We start from the raw sequence: 19,708 nt of genomic DNA on the forward strand, positions 1-19,708 counted from the left end.
ATGTAAGAGCAGTCAAATAGCTGACGACTTGGATTTCCCCCGCCGCCTCTCTGTCGGGACGGGGGGAAGCAGGAGCTGGTTTCGGTAGTGCAGGGGAGAGAGGGTTAGGGGAGGAAGTGTCACAGCAGGGGTAGCAAGCACCCCCACCCCCTACTGACTAATTGAATAGTTAATAGAAATTCCATTGACTACTCAATTAGCTGATTAATTGAAATATAACCTCCTTAGCTGGAGCTGACCCTGGGAACAGCCTCAGCTACTGGAGCAGCTCCCCACCATCACATGGCTCTGGCCCCCTGCCACACAGCTCCCAACAGGCCCCTGCTCCCCCCAGCCACCAGAGCGGGCTCCCTCTCCCAACACCCGCCCCATGCCATCTCAGCTGGTCCCATCCGCTGGAGTAGCCATTGAAGGTGAGTGCTGCTGCACGGCTCTGCAAATGAGGTGGGCGCGGGCGAATAATTTCTTGTGCATGGACGCACAGGGGTGCACCTTAGCAGGAACTATGGTTGTAGGGTACAGTTTTTAGCTTGTTACCTAAGCTTCAGTTGCAAAGTTTTTTACATTTGTCATTTTTATCAGTTTTCAGTGAGATAATCAGTGGATTAAGTTCATGACCGTTTACTCTTATTGTGGTGCAGAGGAGGAAAAGTCTTAACTGAGACCTTCATCTTTAAAGTTATGTAAATATGAGTAGGAAACTTTGTAAAATATACATTAAGTATTAAAGGTTGAGAGAACCTGTCAGGCTATCTGAAATCATTTGTGATTCATACTCCAGACAGGTATGAAAGTTGAAATTACTCTAATATGTAGGCAGAAATTCTGGTTACTGGTTTCCATTGTATGACCTCAAGTGTAGCCTCAAAATAACTTAGTTCTCTGATTTTTTTTTCTTTTAGTATTTTGGGTTTGTGCTGTACAGGACTACCTTACCAAAAAATTATAGTGAGCCAACACCACTCTTTTCACCTACAAATGGAGTCCATGATCGTGCCTATGTCTCTGTAGATGGGGTAAATATTGACCTTACAACTACTGAGATACATATCTGTCTCTTGCCTACTTTGGGTGGCTATGATTAATAATTGTATTATGTACTTTATGGCTTTTTTCCCCCATGTATCCAAATACAGTTTAGATTATTTAATTTAGTATGAAATGTAAAGAGAAAGAAAGGGATCATACAGTTTGTAGATTCTGCACTTTAGTAAAGCTGTTAAAACATTCTGATCTGTACACCCCATTTCTATGGTCAGCTTGAAAGTCTTACCCTTACTGTCAAGACAACTGAAAATTTGTACTAGGGTCTTCATATGAGTAGGAAAAAAAATCCATAAACTGGGCTTGCTTACTTCTGGTTTGATCAGCACCTGCAGATTGTTTCAATTGATTACTGCAGAAAAGTTGAGCGTACATATTTCCTTGTGACATTGGTTTGACCGCAAATTAAAAAAAAAATTTACAGGATGTAGATTCCTCCCCCGCTTTCCTCTTTGAACTGTGTGCAGCACAGCTTTGTTCCTGTTCAATAAGGAGGAAAGTCATTTTATAGGTTGTCAAAGCTCAGCTTTCATTCTTTATTCCAGTGTATTGAATTTGTATTTATATATCATATATCAAGGTTGTATAGTAGAGTCTCAATTGGCAAAACCAGACTGTTGTTTGGTTTCCTGTTCAGAATCTTAAAGATTTTTTAAATAAAACCATCAGAGCTTAATCTGAGAATGAGTCATATTTTCACCTATAAAATATGCAAACATATTTTCAGTTATCTGACCAGACCGTGACAACTTGTTGGGTTTTTCAGGAATGAAAAATCTTTCAGAACGTTGAAAATTCAAAACCAATAGAATTAGCTGAATGAAGTTTAACACATTTTTTAGGAAACTGATAGGATTCAATTATTTGAATAATGGACACCAGTAGTTAGCTGAATATTTTACTGACCAATGTAAATGATAGTTGTGGGGGTTGAGTTGAGCATGGCAATGTGGGATATTTTCCTCTGTACAAGTAGATAATCCAGTGTCATAGCCTGAGCATTTTGGTTTTTTTTTTACCTTTTGATTTTATGCTTACAGGTTCCTCAGGGAGTCCTTGAAAGAGGCAAATCATACATGATAAATATAACTGGGACGGCTGGAGCAAATCTGGATGTGTTGGTAGAAAACATGGGTCGAGTAAACTATGGTAGATACAACAATGATTTTAAGGTAAACACAGTCACTAATGATTATGCGATAGAATTTGTCAAAGCCCATCAGAAAACAGCTTTTTCGTCTATTGGTAGAAAAAAATTGTAATGCAATAGTAAGATTTGGGAATATGCTAGTGCAACTCTGTGTAACTCAAAATACAATTAATACTTCTTTTTGGAGACCTGCTGTCATTGAGATGAAAGTGGTATTAAAAAGCAGACAAATACTCGTAACTTTTAGTGGCTTTATATCACCCACAGGGCTCTCCAGAACACTCAGCATCTCTTGTGTATCATTTAAGGATGCATGAACCAAATCAGATTAATTAAAAACAACTGAGATGTCATCTAGAACTCAAGATCACTGGTGTTTACTAATCTTCTATATAAAATCTTAATTTTTACTTTTGAAATCCATACATGTCCTGGTTCAGTAGCAAGTGCTGCATTCTTGGAGAATTTTTCAGCATCGCTGGATGAAGGATACTCCATGCAAATGTTTTATCTTGCCAGATTTCCGGCCAGGTTTGAACGGATGAGATAAGGGTTGGTTATAAACCTCAAAATCTCTGGGTGCTTATTCCAAAGCACATTTCTAAACTTAGCTCCTCAGTAATGGGAATGTGAAAGTGTAACCGTATAAACGGTTAACTGATGAGCCTGGACTCATTGGTTAACATTCATGGTTACACTCCAGCTCCTTTTTGGCAGGCACTGGCTCAGGGGAACCACCTGCCACCCCCGTACTGCTGCCTCTGACCAGAGGCAGCAGTACAGGGTGGCACATGGAAGCTGGTATGCGTGGGGAGCTGGCTTAAAAAAACATTTCCCTGTGCATACTGGCTTCTGGGAAGCCAACTACCACCCTGTATGTAACTGTGTAAGAGCTGAAAATTTCAGCAGTTACATGGTTACTTAATTGCATGCAGTTTAACATCCCTAATTATAATGTCTCAAAATTACATTACTATGAACCAGAGGAGGGGGGTGGTGGTGGTAGCAGCATAAGTTGAATTTTGGTGAGCATCAATCTTAGTGTTGACCTTTAGACTTCTTTTACAGGTGGGGGAGAAATACTAACAGGACTGCCTTTTCTGTTATGTTTGTGCTGTGCTGAATGGAATTCCTTTTTATGTCTGTATTGTGCTTAGCACAATAGGGCCCTAATCCCTGATTTTCTCAGATTACTGATAGAACACAAATAATAGTGGAGCAGTAGCCATGAGCACTTGGCCCAAAGAAGGGAATCTGGGCTCAGACTGCAAGAGTGACTATTGGAGACCCAAAAATGCGAGTAGCTTCTTTTTCTTGAGATCTAGCTTCATATGCAGATTGCAGTGGGTTTTAAGAGTCCGCATTTGATGCTCCCTGGGGGCACATTTACCCATACCAAAAAGCTATAAAAAATACAGACACACACAACAGACCATTGCAACTTGGGAAAGACCAGGGTCTGAAATGGGACTGCTACAAGCCAAGACTGAAGTTCTTCAGAAGAGCTGCTCCGTGTGGAGGCTTATGCGGCTGTTTGACAGGATTGTGACCAGTTGCAGTCAGATTAGCTTCATTGGCATGAGTATGGCTTTTGGAATAAGAAGGTCCTCTCTAGTCTGCTTCAGAAGTTGACCACCTGGCCATTAAAATAGGGTTCCTATAGCCTGACCTGTGGCATTAGGTAATCCTGACCACTTTTCCCAAAATCTTGTTTTATCTGCAACTCCTCATGGATATGCAGGACACTTAACAAGGCTCTTAAGATTTTGGTAACAGCTTGCAGCCCAGTTTAGATGTGAGGGAAAATGCAAACCACCAGAGAAAGGATAGAGGAAGAGAAGGTGCCACAGAAATGAGATTAAGTGGTTACTGAGCAAAGGCATATGTGCAGGAGGAGGAAGTAGGTATTTTTAAAATACAGGAAAATAAATTGGGGGCTGCATGGTGACCCCTTATCATCTGGATATGACAATCACCCCTGTTAGCCACAGGACCTGGGAAATTACTGGGCGGGGTGGGGGCCCTGGCTCAGGATGGCAGCAGGGGTCAGGTCCTCCCTGCACTTACCATAGCAGTCAGGCAGCCTGCTCTGCTGTCTCTCTCTCCCGGCCTCCTGTACTCAGCTTCACCATGGCACCACCATATTGAATGGGAAGGGAGCTTGGGGTAAGGGGTCCAGTGAGGGCACGAGGGGGTGGAGCAGGGGTGAGGTTTGGGGGAAGAGGTGAGCTGGGGCGGGGCCTGCAGTGGGGGTTTGCTTATGCACATCCCTACTGGTAAGTTTCCTAGGCTCAAGGCTTTCACTAGCTTTAGTACATGCTGCAGTACAATTTTACTTGCCCTGTCTTGCGTCTTTAGAAGGTGCTAGTTGGATTGAGCTAGCTAATGGGATCTAACAATACATCTTTAAATCCTAGCCTGGGCAGGGTGGGGAGCAAGTGTATGGTGCTTCTGGAAGCCAGTGGATGAAGATCCCTACAGACTGAAGTCCTTTCTTTGTTTACTGAACAAGTGTTGTTTGGCAACAGTAGAGCCAGTTCATCTGATCGGAGTGAGAGTAGCTTAGCGTATTACTGCCAGGAAGGATGAAAAATGTTCTGGCAGGCTGGCAGTAATGTGTCCCCCACTTTCTGCTGTGAAATAGATGGAATATTGGAGAGATACCAAAAGACTTGAAAAAGGCAAATGTAGCCCACTTATAAAAAGGGAAATAAGAACAACCCAGGAAACTGCAGACCAGCTTAACTTCTGTACCAGGAAAGATAAAGGAGCACATAATTAAGGCATCCATTTGCAAACATCTAGGAAATAAGTGATAAGCAACAATCTGCATGGATTTGTCAAGCACAAATCATGTTGCAGCAACCTGTGAGCTTTATTACAAAGCATAACAAGACTTGTGGATAAGGGGGGAGTGGTAGATGTGGTATACCTAGACTTTAATAAAGCATTTGATACAGTATTGCACAACTTTTTCATTTATAAACTGGGAAATGCAGCCTATATGAGGATACTATAAGGTGGGGGCACAATTGGTTGGAAAACCCTTCCCAGAGAGCAATAATCAATGGTTCACAGTCATACCTGAAGGGGATAACGAGTGGGGTTCTGCAGGGACCAGTTCTGTTCAATAGCTTTATCAATGGCATAGGCAGTTTAAATAATAGCAATGAAAACAGGTTCAGTAGAGATGTATAGTAAGGAAAGAAATCTGAGAGTGCATAAGAGGCTGCAGAAAATTGAGATCTTTATATAGGATTTTCCAGATACCTATGGAAAATGTGTAATGTTTACCACAGCAGCAGAGTCTTCTCTGCAAGAAACAGCAAGAAGTTAGGGGTAATATATACCAGTGTTTCTCAACCAGTGGTACAAGTATCCTTGGGGTACTCGAGAGAAGTCTGGGGGGAGAGGGGAACGTCAACACAACTGAAATTTGGAGAAAACTGAATTTTTGTTTTAAGTTTTACAGCGCTTTATTATTTTTGTACTTTTTACACCCAAAATTTCATCGCTCGCCCAGCTTTGATTAAGTTGTTTAAACAAATGTGTTGCAATGGTAGAAAAAAAATGTGTCTGAAAACTGTAGGTACTTGGGGTACGTGTGTGTGTGTATTAATTAAAGGGATACTTTATAAAAAAATTGAGAAACACTGATTTATACAATAATAATTGAAGAAACGAAGAAAAATTAACTGTCTAGTCTTTTTCTTAAATACCTTTGTCTTCAAAGCTTTACTTGAGGGAGCTGTGCCACAAACCTTGCAAAAAGGCTTGCATTTTAAAGCAAATAAGAGCTTTTATGTTTCCTTTTTTATTAAGGTTTAATAATGTGAGATAGAATTAAGTATCTAGATTTTGGGGAAGTAGCTCAAAATATATCTGGTGTTTTGCATTTGCGGATCTGTCTTGTTGTTGAAGGAAATAAAGGAAGGAAGCAGATCTATTACTAGTGTGTTATGTGCCTCTTACATCTTGTGCTGTACATTACCTGGAGAACCTGTCTCTCTCTCTGTCTTAATGCATGTTAGAAAAGTGCTGATTAACATTTTGGCTGTATGAGGAGCTGTGGATACTCAACACCTTTTGAAAGTCCTGGTATAAAAGTGCCTAAATGTGGAAATAGGCAAGCAGTTAGAAAACCTGGCTAAACATACGCTGCATGACTTGAATTCTCCCGGTACACAATAGAGCATCTCCACTATAACCAACCCTCTGCATGGACACACTTACAGGCAGTCCCCGAGTCGGATCCGCAGTTACGAACGGGGATTTTCTTGCCCCGGAGGACTGGAGTGGCAGGACACCTGGTCCCGCCGCCCGCCTCCTCCGGGGCGAGAAAAGCTGCTCCCTGCAGACCAGGGAGACGCTGAGCAAAGCCGCGGAGGACTCGGGCCGGACTGCGGCGCTGATCTGGAAGCGCCGCAGTCCGGCCCGGGTCCTCCACCGCTTTGCTCCGTGTCTCCCTGGTCTGCTGGGGGGGGGGACGCAGCTAGTGCAGACCAGGGAGACGTGGAGCAAAGCCCGGGGCCTGTGGTAGAGCAGGTGGAGCACTGCCGGTTGGTCCCGCAGTATTGCTCCTTGGCGCTACTGGACCAACCCGGCAGCACCCCAGCTGCTCTGCCCCAGAAGTCCTGATTCAGCCGCTGCTGATCAGTTTCAGCAGTGGCTGAATCAGGACGCCTGGGGCAGAGCAGCTCGGGTGCTGCTGGGTTGGTCCAGTAGCGCCGAGGAGCGGCCGTGCTACTGGACCAACCCAGCAGCACCCGAGCTGCTCTGCCCCAGGCGTCCCCAAGTCAGCGGCTGCTGAAACTGACCAGCGGCTGACTACAGGAAGCCCGAGGCAGAGTTGCTCTGTCCTGGGCTTCCTGGAATCAGCTGCTGATCAGTTTCAGCAGCAGCTGACTTGGGGACGCCTGGGGTTCTTAAGTTGAATCTGTATGTAAGTCGGAACTGGTGTCCAGATTCAGCCGCTGTTGAAACTGATCAGTTTCAGCAGCGGCTGAATCTGGATGCCAGTTCCGACTTACATACAGATTCAACTTAAGAACAAACCTACACGCCCTATCTTGTACGTAACCCGGGGACTGCCTGTATTTTGCTGTAAGAGAGGCTTTGTTCAGTTTAGCTTATGTCACTTGGGAAAGGGGTTAAATCATGTTGGAAAAACTGTTTTTATGCCGTAATCAGTGTGTCTATGGTGGTATATGGTGGTATGTTGAATTTCAGTCCTGAGATGTGGCCTTCATAGGATGGCTTTATTGGTTTGCTCTAAGTGTAAAATACAGTAATAGAAACTGTCGTAACAACTTTTGTGGGTAGAGCAGGATTTGATTTTTGAGAGAACGTCAAAATCTGCTTCCAGTATATCAAATATATCCTCATTTCTGTCCCAGTTCAGTGTGATACTTAATAACGTGTTTCACATTAAGGATATTAATCTCACTGAAGTAACATGGACCGCTGTGCTTAAAGTTAAGCGCATGCTTAAGTACTTGACTGGTTTACTGCTTCAGTGTGAGCCTTGGAGACCTGACTTTGTGATACTATGTATGAGCAACAATAGCTCTGTGGGAAGCCAGTAACACTGTCTCTACAACTATGTAGAGTGACTCCGTGTTGCCAGCTCTTGTGATTTCCTTAATGCACCAGTTCCTAGGGAAAAAAAATGATTGTGAAAATTGCAGCTTTATTTTTAACACTGTTTTCTAGCCTCTGTGGTTTTCACAAAAGAGTTTGACCAAAGTGTATGTTAAAGGCTTAAAGCCCAAAAAGCAAATAAAAACGAAGAGTTCCTTTAGGAGGATTATTTTATTTTTACTTTTTTTTTAAGCTGTGGGACTGGACGCATGAATTTTGAACTCTTAGAGTTGGCAATTTCTCTTAACTGATTTTGTATTTAGGACAGTAGGAGATAAATAACTGTAATGAGATGAGATTATGGATTTTAACACTTTTAATCTCTTTGCAGGGTCTAGTGTCAAATTTATCTCTTGGCCAAGTTACCCTCGTTGACTGGGAGATGTACCCACTAGACATAGACAGTGTGGTGGGCCAGGGCCTAAATAGCAGAGACGATGAATCAGAAACATCTGGTGGTTATCCCTCAAGCTATGCAGCACCTGCTTTTTACATTGGCAGATTTTCTATTCCCAGTGGAATTCCTGATTTACCCCAAGATACTTTCATCAAGTTTCCTGGTTGGACAAAGGTGGGTATATTTTTCTAAGATGCTTACCCAAAAATCTGAACCTGATAGTTTTGAACAATCACATTCTGGTTACCTACCTCTCCTCCCCTAGCAGCAGGCAGTTCGTGATCTTTAGTAGCAATTGGAAGGCAACTTTACAGTCACTCACATATATCAAATGATCCTATAAGTGATTGGTCTGTGGATCGTACATTTTAACTGCAGCAATTGGGATAGGAAATTAAGATGAGGGAAGCTCATGTTAAGTAGTCATTCAGTGGTGCTAGCTAGGCAAATCATGTGCCATGTAAGGTATGCGGCTACTATAAATATATTGAGTAGGACACACAGATATGTGTATTCAGGCCTATTTAGAATACTGCATTCAGTTCTGGTCTTATTTCTTGGCGGCTGCAGAGAGCGCCACTCTCTGGACAAGGGAAATGAATAAATGCTTTTAAAGACTGTTCTGGAGAAAGTGAGATACTGGAAGTTGGCCTCTTGAGCAAGAGTGGAGTTTGCCTTGTCTGGCTGAACAGAAGTAATTAAGGATGTAATTGCTGAAGTCTCAGTAGAAAAACTCTTCATGCTGAGGAGCTGAGAAAATAAGCCAGTGTCTTTGTATGCCAGTTTTTGTTAATGAGCAATTTTTAATTTTGGTTAATAAACTAAGTGCAGAGTTCTGACAGACTCAGAAAATGAGACTTGCTAACTCAAAAGGAAGGGTCCAGCGGGAAGAGTCATAACCTAACATGTAACCAGGGTGTGAGAATGCCTAACGTGATTCTAAAAACCTGTCATCTCACCCTCACTACCCACAAAAAGAATCTGTTGAAACACAAAAATCCTGAATGGTATATCACAGCTGGGCTTTGACATGGCTTCCCATTCTGAGCCATGTTGTTCCCCTTACACCTGGGCGTTTGCAGTGGGCAAGTTGCTTGTGCCAACCCATGCTTCCTTTTGTTCAGTGACCTTTGTAGCCCACTGGCCTCATGTCTTTCATCATAACACCTGCTGCAACGGAGGCTGCCATGCCAGGATGTGACAGCAGAGTCCCTGTGGTGGGAAGCCTGGTGCTTAATACCAGCCACCAATCAGTTCCTCCTCAGATGGTACTGTTTGGCGAAGTCAGCAGTGCACTCTAAGAGCTCCCCTTGGCCACTAAGAACCCGATAGCTTTGCTCAGCAAACATGGAAACGCTAAATAAATAAATTGTCATGGTGAGATCTGAATGGATGTGATTTCCAACAGAACTCGGTGTTGTTTTCTCACTGCTCTCATTGAAGCCAGTAATCGAACTTTCATTGACTTAAGGGGGTGCAAGGAGGCCAGTGCTCACCCATCGCACAGCTGGGCTCTTCGTGTTTTGATTACATACCCCAATTGTGAGAGGGATTTGGAACTCCATTTTAAATCGCCATCTAGCTGGAACTGCTATTAGTTGGTGACGTAGAGCAGTTACCCATCTTCTCAAGGAAATCACTTGGATTCGTTCAGCATCCTCCCCCAGCCATTTTTTCCCCCTCCCCAACAATTCAGTTTTATTTCGCCTTCCCTGATGGAACAGGGTCCTCACTTTAGAAATGGGCTCTTCACATAGTTACCTTTGCCTGTAGCTAGGAATGGGCAGTTCACTGATCCCAGGGTATGAGAATGGCCCATTCTGCTTCCAAGGCTTGGCCCTTCTCGGCCTGCACAGTTGATTTGGGCTGGTTTGTACCGATTTGTTGGATGTGATATTTATGTCACTGAGGTAGTTACCCAGCCTATACAAAATTGGGGTCCCTTAAATTTCTAGGGTACACAGACCAGTAAGAGAAAAGAGGGCTTACACTTTTTTTTTCTCAAACTCTCTAGTATGGATGCAGCTATAGGAATTCTAAAGATGCCTTCTACCAATACAGCTGATTCCCCTTCACTTGTGAGAATAAATTATACTGGTTTATGGGGGGGAGGGATAGCTCAGTGGCTTGAGCATTGGCCTGCTAAACCTCAGGTTGTGAGTTCCATCCTTGCAGAGGCCATTTGGGGCAAATATTTGTCAGGGATGGTACTTGGTCCTGCTGTGAAGGCAGGGGACTGGACTCAATGACCTTGCAAGGTCCCTTCCAGTTCTAGGCAATCATCATTCATTTTTTAATTTTTAATTTTTGGTTTAATCTCCTTTATGCTGCTATAACTGCATCCACACTAGAGGAGTTCTATCTCTTTAGAGGCCAGCCCGGACCTAATTTTTCAAGCCTGACCCAGACTTGAACCCCAGCCCAAGCACAGCTGATCCAAACATGATCCACAAATGTTCTGTCATTTTCAGCCCTGACCTAAACCCAACACTCGCCCCACCCTGCTTGCAAATTTGTGTCAGTGCTGTCGTTTGAGCTTGGCGTCCTCTTGGTGGGAGCTTCACATTGCCTTATGCCTGCCTGCAATCTGTCTCCAGCTGCCTTTTGCTTGCAGGGTTAATGCAGCAGCAGCCACTGTGTGGCCTGCTCCTGCTGGCTGCTGCCTCGCTGCGTAGCACATACTTTGGAGCAAACATGACGAGGAGCTACAGTGCCTCTTACCTGGCAGCACACAGAGCAGTGAGGTAGGGATCCGAGCTGACCTAAGCCCCAGAGCATTGGGTTGTTTTCCAACACACTTGTAGTGCAAATTTGGTGTGTAGACAAGCCCCAAGTTTCTCCTAGCTGATGGGAATGAGTACAGGGGTTAGCAGTCAAGTGACCAACCAAGTACACAAGGAGAGCCAATAGCCCGCTTGGAGAGTGGAGGTGGGGAGAAAGCATATCCAGGGTGAAGGTTCCCCTTAGTTTCCAGGAGCAAGACCTGCTGGGAGCAGAGACCTGCTGGCAGATGCTGAGAGACCATAAACCCCTTTCTCTGTACAGGGGAAGGCTTATTGTGGAGTATGCCCTGAGGAAAATTTAAGGACAGGGCGAGAGCTTAAATGACTGGTCAGATAGTTCAGTTATAAGAGGGAACCTGTAACAGAGGGTGGACATTGGCTCCCATCTGTGCTTCTACTATGGGATATGGGAAGATTGATCAGAGGGTAGGAAGCTGAGCCTGGTGGCAGGTCTGAAGATTGCTAAGACCCGCGAAGGGAGCTGTGAGAACATAGGGTGGTTGCCACTGGACTTTATTTATAATGCTCTGGAAGTGGTGAATTCTGACTTAGCCAGAGAGCTAAATCACCTCAGTGCTGCAACTCAGTGAAGATTCATGCATGCGAACACTTCAGCTGCCTACAAACCTGTGGATGACTGAGGGGAAACTGGAGCAGTGGAGCTGCCTAATGCTGAACTGGGAAAGCCCTAGCTATCTTGTGGATTCAGCCACAGCAAAGAGTGTAGCTGTATCAGCACAAGCCCCGTCGGTCATCAAGAGAAGCTGAGATGTGCCTGGATTGAGGGTTACGTAGGCAACTGGTACAAGTCCTGGCTTTCCTTGGCAACACTTGGGGTTTGCACAGATACTGGTATGTCAGTGGCTGATGGCTCATTTGCGGCTAATCCTGAATGTAGGGAAGATCTTGGTGGCTGATACTTCTTTTCAAAGAAGGAAGCAGAATAACCACAATGATGTGTTTATGAAAGAAAACATGGATCTTAATTTTTCACTCTTCAAAGTTCAGGCCATTCACAGGATACAGAGCTTTTGTGTAGCCCACAAGTTGAAATAGAGGCCAACTGCTAGATTGTGTATTGGATTCCAAAATTTATTAACCCTCAGATTTTGGATGAATTCAGATCCAGGGTTTTTGTTTGGGACAGAACCATTTAAAAGTGCCAACAGCTAATACTCCTTGGCTAGTTTCCACAACCTTTCTCTCTGCTGTGAATGTGAGTTGAGAGATTCCTGCCAGCCCAGTAGAATTCCTATCATGGCCAAAGATTCTACAGACCTTCCCTATAAAATGTCATGGTACGCTATAAATGAATAGTCATGACTGTGTTTAATGAAAGACTATAATGGTTTTGGTAAAGGTCGAAAATAGTCTTCTGTTATGAAATTGTTGCATACTTCATAGCCATTATTAGTAAATTAGTAAAACAGTGGCCAATGCCGGTTTTAACTTCATTAAAAATAAGTAGCAGTTCATTCTGAGTAAGATTTTAACAACACTGTGAAAATAATAATAAAAAAATTAAAGTCTCTACCTCTAAATAAGTGATAGTTGGCAACTCTGCACTATTTCAGTATGCTCTGCATGGTCAATCATTCTTATACTAACAAGCTGCTTCTTTCCTACAGTACTCTTGAAAAAAATGGTTTTTTTTTATCATCTAAAACTAACATTAAGAAGTAGATTGAAGTAACTATATTAGTGGCCAAGAGTTATTTGGAGAAAATGGCCCTCTGCGTTTCCTCACTTGTACACAGATGGGCTTAGTGAGTGCTCTCCTACTGCATTAATGGATAAAATGACTCCATCTAATAGAAATGAAAAAATATGAGGTTGTGTGGTTACACATGAAACTATCGCATACTGTGCAGTTTAGTATATATTAATCTGCAATATTCTTAGATTATATTCATTTTATGTATTTAATCACTTTTAACAATTGATCTTCATGATCTTCACAGGTTGTTTTTGGTTTTGGTTTGTTTTTTGCCCAGGTTTTAGAAATAATGTTATATTTTTTTCTTCATGAGCGATTTCTATCTTGTGGTTGTATTTATATATGTTTTAATATTTTATATAAAACCAGTAAAGTTTTTTTTAAAAAGCTAATGCTATCTATCTAGCATCTATCAGTGGTATTGAATTTGCTCCTAAGAATTGAAGAGGCTTAACCAAAGTTAAGTTGTGGCAGTGTTGTAACATATCACGTGTGCTGTATCTTTTTTTAAAAAGCACACTGGTTCAGAGACTCCTGTGCTGCAGAAATTAATCATCTGTTTTTGAAAAGGTTTTCAGAGTTGTGTTCACACCTTAGCAGAAGTTTCTAGTTAAATATTTAGCCATATAAAGGACATAAGAGCATAAGAATGGCCATACTGAGACAGACCAAAGGTCCATCTAGCCTAGTATTCTGTCTTCTGATAGTGGTCAATGCCAGGTACTCCAGAGGGAGTGGACAGAACAGAGAATCCATCAAGTGATCCCTCTCCTGTCATCCATTTCCAGCCTCTGACAAACAGAGGATAGGTCTGAATGCATGTTTGTGCTAATACAGGGGTTCGCAAACTTTTTGACATGGGGACCAGTAAATCCATTCATGAACTTTTGGAGGACCTGTAATGTTCATTTGCATATTCATTAATCAAATGATGAATATTCAAATAAGTTGTTTCTGGTCCTCCCAAAACCCCCAGTGCCAGCTTTAGCAAAGCTTGATATGGTCACCCACAATATTCTTGCCAGCAAGTTAAGGAACATGGATTGGATAAATGGACTGTAAGACAGACAGAAAGCTGGTTAGACCAGGGTTTCCCAAACTTTTTACTTCAGTTGGATCTTTTGTTTTTTCAGTGCTGTTTTTTGCAGCCCAAAAATATAAACACATAAAAAACAGACTGAGAAAATACCAGATATATAACATGTCTGGTATTTTCTCATTAGGTAAGTTTTATTATTACTAGATGTATCAGTTTGTAGTTTCAAACTACCTGGCTGGTAAATGTGCTCAGGCTGCATGAGTGTGTCTACCAGGCAGACAGTTCACAACTACTCGAGGGTGTGGGCGGGGAGGGGGGACAGGGGCGGGAGGAGACAATAGAATCCTCCGGCCGGACTAACTCGTGCTTTGTGGGGGAGGAGGGAGCGCCCAGAGATCTACATATGGCCGGGTCAGTCCCACTCCCTAGTACCAGTTTGGGAAACGCTGGCCTAGTGAGATTGCAGAATCTCCATCACTGGAGATATTTAAGACCAGGTTAGACAGACACCTGTCAGGGATGAGCTAGGGCAACTCAACTTTGTAAGCCCCAGAGGCCACACTGATTCTTACAGAACATGCTGAGGACCTCAACTTAAGTCTGCTTGCATATGCAAGCAAATATATACAAATAGCTTCTCTCACACTGACAGGAATGAATACAAAGATTAAGGCAAGACTACACAACACACAGGCCCCATTTAAATCAGTTCTGCTGATATTAATAAAATGCAATATTTACTCGATTTCTACCCATGTGACAGCACTTTCCACGAGCAAGGACAGTTCAAGAATTTAACTACTAAAATGCATATCAACAGAAGATCATTACACTGACTACTTTTTTGTTTCGGCTCCCACTCGCCCGCCACGTGTTGATCCCCACATAAACCCAAACTACACCGCAGGGCGCAAACAAACTGGCCGTGGGCAGCATACCAAGTTATTAATAAATATTTTATAAACCTTTACCTTTTCTCTCTGCTGCCATGTCTTTTCTCCTTGCTCCATCATCTCCCCTGGTGCCTACTGCCCCCCAACTCCTCACCCTTCTCTGATGTCCTGACTCCTGCCCTTCTCACTGCCCAAAGCCCTCCTGCGACCTGCCCCCCTCCACCAGCCCTTCTCTCTCCCCTATGCCCTCTCCTCCAGTAGCCCCACTCTGATCATGTGAGCTACCCCTCTTCTAACACCACCTTCTACACACCTGTCCTGCCTCTTTCCTCTGGTGCTGGTCCTTCCCCTGCAGGTGTCTGCCCTTCTGCTTCACCCCAGAATCCCCTGCACCTTCCCTTAGCCCTGCACCCTCCTGGTGCCTCCCTTTTCCCTTACTGCTCCTGCCCCCTTTGCCCTCTTTTTCCCTGATACCCATCCCCTCACCACCCTCTGCCCCATTTCCCTCCTACTCCTCTGTGCCCTCACACATGCCTTGCTCCATTCCCCACCTTTCTCATGCCCACCTTCTTTCAAGCCTTCTCCCAGCACCTTCGCCTCTCCTCTCCCATCAGCACCCTGTCCCCTCTCCCACTGACACCTCCCCTCCTGCCCTTTCCCTCATTGTCTGCACTTGGCCCCCTGGCATTTGTCTCTCCTGCACCCCTGTTCCTTGGTGTCTTCTCCTTCCACCCCTTCCCCTCCACCACCACCACCTCCTCTCCTCCCCTCCCTCTCCCCCGCCACACAAGCCTGTTCCCTGCCTTCTGCTTTCCATGTTGTGGGGCAGGAGTCTGAGCTCAGGCCCCAGAGGCCGAACCCGGAGGCAACCCCTCAATCTGCCTCCGAGGAGTTTTAAAATCCTGGGCCGTGATGTCACGTCACACCTGGGCGTCCTCCCCGCCCACGTGCAACGCTGCACATAGGCAGCAGCAGCCGGCGAGGAGGAGCTGCGCACGGCAGGGATGGGCCAGGGCCCACTCCAGGCAGAGCCGGGGGAGAGACCTAGCTCCACCTATTGGTGGTGCAGGGCCCCCGGCTCTGTAACTCGCTGGCACTTGCAGGTTCAGGGGCGCGGGGCCCAATTCGACCCTGCTGGCAGCCACCAGGCATGCCGAGGCCTGGTATTTTTTTTCCTGCGGCCTGGTACTGGGAAGCGCTGTGCTAATAGATTTGGGGGCATATACGGACATATGATTTCATAATCATGCTGCATACACAATCTGTAACAGCTCCTTGCAAATTAACCTTTTAGCTCATATTTTCCAAGAAATGATCTCAAGTAAACTGTCAGACTTAAAGACCATAAGGGACCATTATGATCATTTCATCTGACCTTCTGTATAGGGCTTAGAATTTCACCCACTAATTCCTACATCAACCCACAAGTTCTCATTCAGCTAGAGCATATTTTACAATGATGAATTTATCTTGTATGTGGAATATTACCTTACAGCAATTCTAATGCCATCTTTCATGCTACAGCAATCACAGAAACAAAGCATTGAAGCAGAGTGTCTATTTTTTGTTCCCCTACGTGCTGCAAAAACAAGCCACAAAATGAGATTAATTTGATAAAAAAAAAGTTTGAGGTTGACATTTATTAACACCTTGGCAGAAGAGAACAAGATAGGATCTTAGGTCACAAAGGTAGATGGAAGGTTGAACTCCCCCATCTGTAAATTTACTATTCTCTTGGAGAAAAATATTAACTTGACACACATTCAGTGATTTATAAAGATTTGAAATTAACTTACAGAAACACAATTGCAAAGTAACCTTCTTTTTAATATTCTGCTAATGATTTGTTTGACTTTAATTTTTAATTGTAATTTCATCTAACTTACAATTTTTCAGAAGTTGCAAACCATGCTGTTTAAGTCCTGTCTTCCTAATGCCTTGCAGAACCCTTTATTTAGTCGTCATTTGGCCCTTGTGCCATGCATCTTTTATTTCCCCCCCTATTAAGGATATTTTATATGGGGAAATACTGATGCTTTAATTCACCTGCTGATGTTGCATTCTTATTTATTGAAATCCCTGTGTTCTGAGCCTGTAACTAACACACAAAGGGCATTCACAAGAGAATGGGGCTGTACGGCATATTAAACCTCAAAAACATGTAGAATTTTCCTTTTTGTTTTGAACTCAAAACAGCCCAGCTCAGTCAAAATGTTCACAAACGCCAGGTTCAGTTTTGAGTAACTGTGGATCCGTTTACAATTCTGCTGAAACTGTATGAAACCTTAAAGTTTTAAAGATGACTTGCAAAGGGTTTTTTTTTTAAATAGCTTGAGGATGATTTTTTTTTTTTTTTTTGCTACTTTATGATGTGTTTAAAAGAGTTTTTTTTTAAGGATTTCTTAAGTTTGTTTTTTTAACATAAGAAATATCAACAATGTCAAGCCATCCCTCTTTTTGCAAGAGGGCTCATTGGATGTCAGATGCTTGTGTAAGATCTTGCATTACCAGATGCAGTCCAGGCCTTTAAACTTCTAACGAGAGTGTTTTTTCTTCTAAGTCTTAGTAGACACTGGAGTTTAACCCAACAATAACAAAACCCATCAGAAACAGAGTTTAAGACATTCTGTTTAAACAGAGTTTAAAATGTCCCTTTTTCTTGACACTTGCTCAGATTTCTCTGTCATTGTCATTTAACAAGGTCTCCTGTAGAGGCTCTGAGAATAGGAAACATCTGAATTTCTGATGCTCCAAACAAGCTGCAAATAAATTACTTATTTTGCACAAAAACTCTGACCTCCCCCCCATCTTTACCTATTAATTTTGTATAAATATAAAACAATATACATTTGTTTTGGGGTTTGTTTTAACCTGAAACATAAAGGAAAATTCAGGGCTGAGAGAGGGGAGGAAATTATGCAGCTCCCTCTTGAAATAAAACCAGATGGAAGGTTTACCAGGCAACTAAAACATTGAGCTTCACAGATCTCTGCAGAGAATGGCTTTAGGTGAGAGACCAACTCAACAACCCAAAATTCTGTTGCTCCCAAATGTCGCCTGGTGTAGTGTTCATGAAAACAAACTTGCCATGAGCTACTTATTTAATCCTCCCAAGAAGTATTGACTCATCTAGGACATAATTATTTTCTGTCCACTTGGTGTTTTATGAATGCTGCTAATTTTTCTGGCTTGCAAGACTTAATTTTGTAGTATAAATATATTTTCTTCAAAAGTAACATCTGCTTTTTGAATGTTGATGCTGCATTTAATTAACCAAGAAACTATGATTGTTTTGCCTATTTTTAATGTATGTTTTGATCAGGATTTAAATGCTAGCATATTTTAGCTTGATCAAAATACAGTTTGCCCAACATTGTATGACACTTGAAGGCTCAGTTCCTCTCCCCAAGATGGCAGAAGTTAAATAAGCTATTGATTTAATAATTTTTACTGGACTACTTAAATGTCTTTTTTGTTTATTCTCTCTTGGCAGGGACAAATTTGGATCAATGGCTTTAATCTCGGTCGCTACTGGCCAGTCCGTGGTCCTCAAGTGACCCTATTCGTTCCAAGCAACATCCTTGTTTCATCATCACTGAACAATATCACAGTTTTGGAGCTGGAGCAGTCTCCTTGTGGCATCCAGAAATGTGCCATAGAATTTGTAGACAAACCTGTTATCAATGCAACACTGCAGTATGGAAGCAACACCCGGAAGCTGTTCACTAAAGAGTTATGGCTGGACCCTTTATGATTATTTAGGAATTTGTCCTTAGCGTTGCCTGTTTTTTTTCCCCTTATTTGTGCAAATCCCACACTCCTCTGGGGAAAAAATCAGTGTTAACATACTTACCAAGTTTTAACCGTGGACACTTTTTTTCAAACCACTGAAAGCGTGTCTGTTTGCAAGTAGGAGATAGTAAACACAGGTCTCCTCCTAAGTAAGTTGCACATAAGATTAGACTGAGATGGAAGATTATATTTAACATCAAAGTCTTAGTAAACAGTTAGCTCTGGGATCTGTGACTGCATTAAAGGAACCTCTTAAACAAGTCACTTTATCATCATTTGTGAACATAGAGAAATTTACCTTGCTAAGAATAAGCAAATTTATCAAACAAGTACAAGTTGAACCTCTCTAGTCCAGCACCCGCAGGACCTGACCAGTTCCAAACCAGAGAATTTTTTGACCACAGAAGATCAGTATTATTGAGGAGCATTACCAACACTTCCACTGCTTAACTGGGCTGTTAGAGGACCTTTAGGGGTAAATTAGAGCTAAATAACAGCACAGAACACTGAGAGCTAGGATTGGTTTCTGTAAACAGACTTTATGGGACCACGGGAAACTGGCCACACCCATCAAAAGTGGACATCCAGTTAATTAAAATCATGCCGTACGATGGATGTTTCCAGACCAGAATGTGTTCTGGACTAGAGAAGTTCAACCTGTGCTTCAGAAAGTTTGTGTATATCAAGTACCATTTGGATTTGACTTGCTTTCTTCCATGTTTAAATACCTGGTTAATGTGGCTAGTGTTTCAGTTTGCAGTTTCCTACTGCCAGCATGGCCAGTTATGCCTATGTCCACTTTGTTTTGTTTTGTTTAAAAAAAAATGTGAAAAATGTTGATAAAAACAAGGGAAAAAATCTGCGTGGTCAAAAAATTTTTTTAAAAGATGTTCTACTTTTTTTTTTTTTTTTTTTTTTTAAAAGTGGTCTTAGTGAGAATGAAGAAAAACTTTCAATGGTTTAGAACACAAGAAATGGCTACTGTGGACTAAATACATTGCTTATACTTAAATAAGCACAAACCAATATTTAAAAATAGTTTAACATCTCATATCCTTGTAACACTGTTGATTTAAAGGAAGATGCTTCCAATTTACAATAGTGCAAATGAGATTAGGGCCTACTAGGGTTGCCAGATGGCTGAAACAAAAATACCAAACACCTCCCCCCAACCCCTCCAAAACCACCGGAAAAATTTTTTGTTGAAGGAAAAAAGGTGTGGGAGGGAACCAAAGTTTGAGCAAAAAAAAAAA

General features: G+C 42.7%; 1 protein-coding gene across 3 annotated transcripts in view; it reads left to right on the forward strand.

The window, feature by feature from the left end:
• The window catches only part of GLB1 (galactosidase beta 1), a 63,761-nt gene extending 44,403 nt beyond the window's left edge, over positions 1-19,358 (forward strand). For all 3 annotated transcript variants that reach the window (XM_075921843.1, XM_014572899.3, XM_075921844.1), the window contains exons 13-16: positions 903-1,016; positions 2,085-2,216; positions 8,166-8,405; positions 18,157-19,358. In XM_075921843.1, the coding sequence (XP_075777958.1) occupies positions 903-1,016; positions 2,085-2,216; positions 8,166-8,405; positions 18,157-18,417 (747 nt within the window). In that variant the 3' untranslated portion in view covers positions 18,418-19,358. The remainder of the gene's footprint in view (positions 1-902; positions 1,017-2,084; positions 2,217-8,165; positions 8,406-18,156) is intronic.
• Positions 19,359-19,708: the final 350 nt, after the last annotated feature.

The sequence above is a fragment of the Pelodiscus sinensis genome, chromosome 2 (assembly GCF_049634645.1).
Source record: "Pelodiscus sinensis isolate JC-2024 chromosome 2, ASM4963464v1, whole genome shotgun sequence".
NCBI classification, from domain to species: Eukaryota; Metazoa; Chordata; order Testudines; family Trionychidae; genus Pelodiscus; species Pelodiscus sinensis.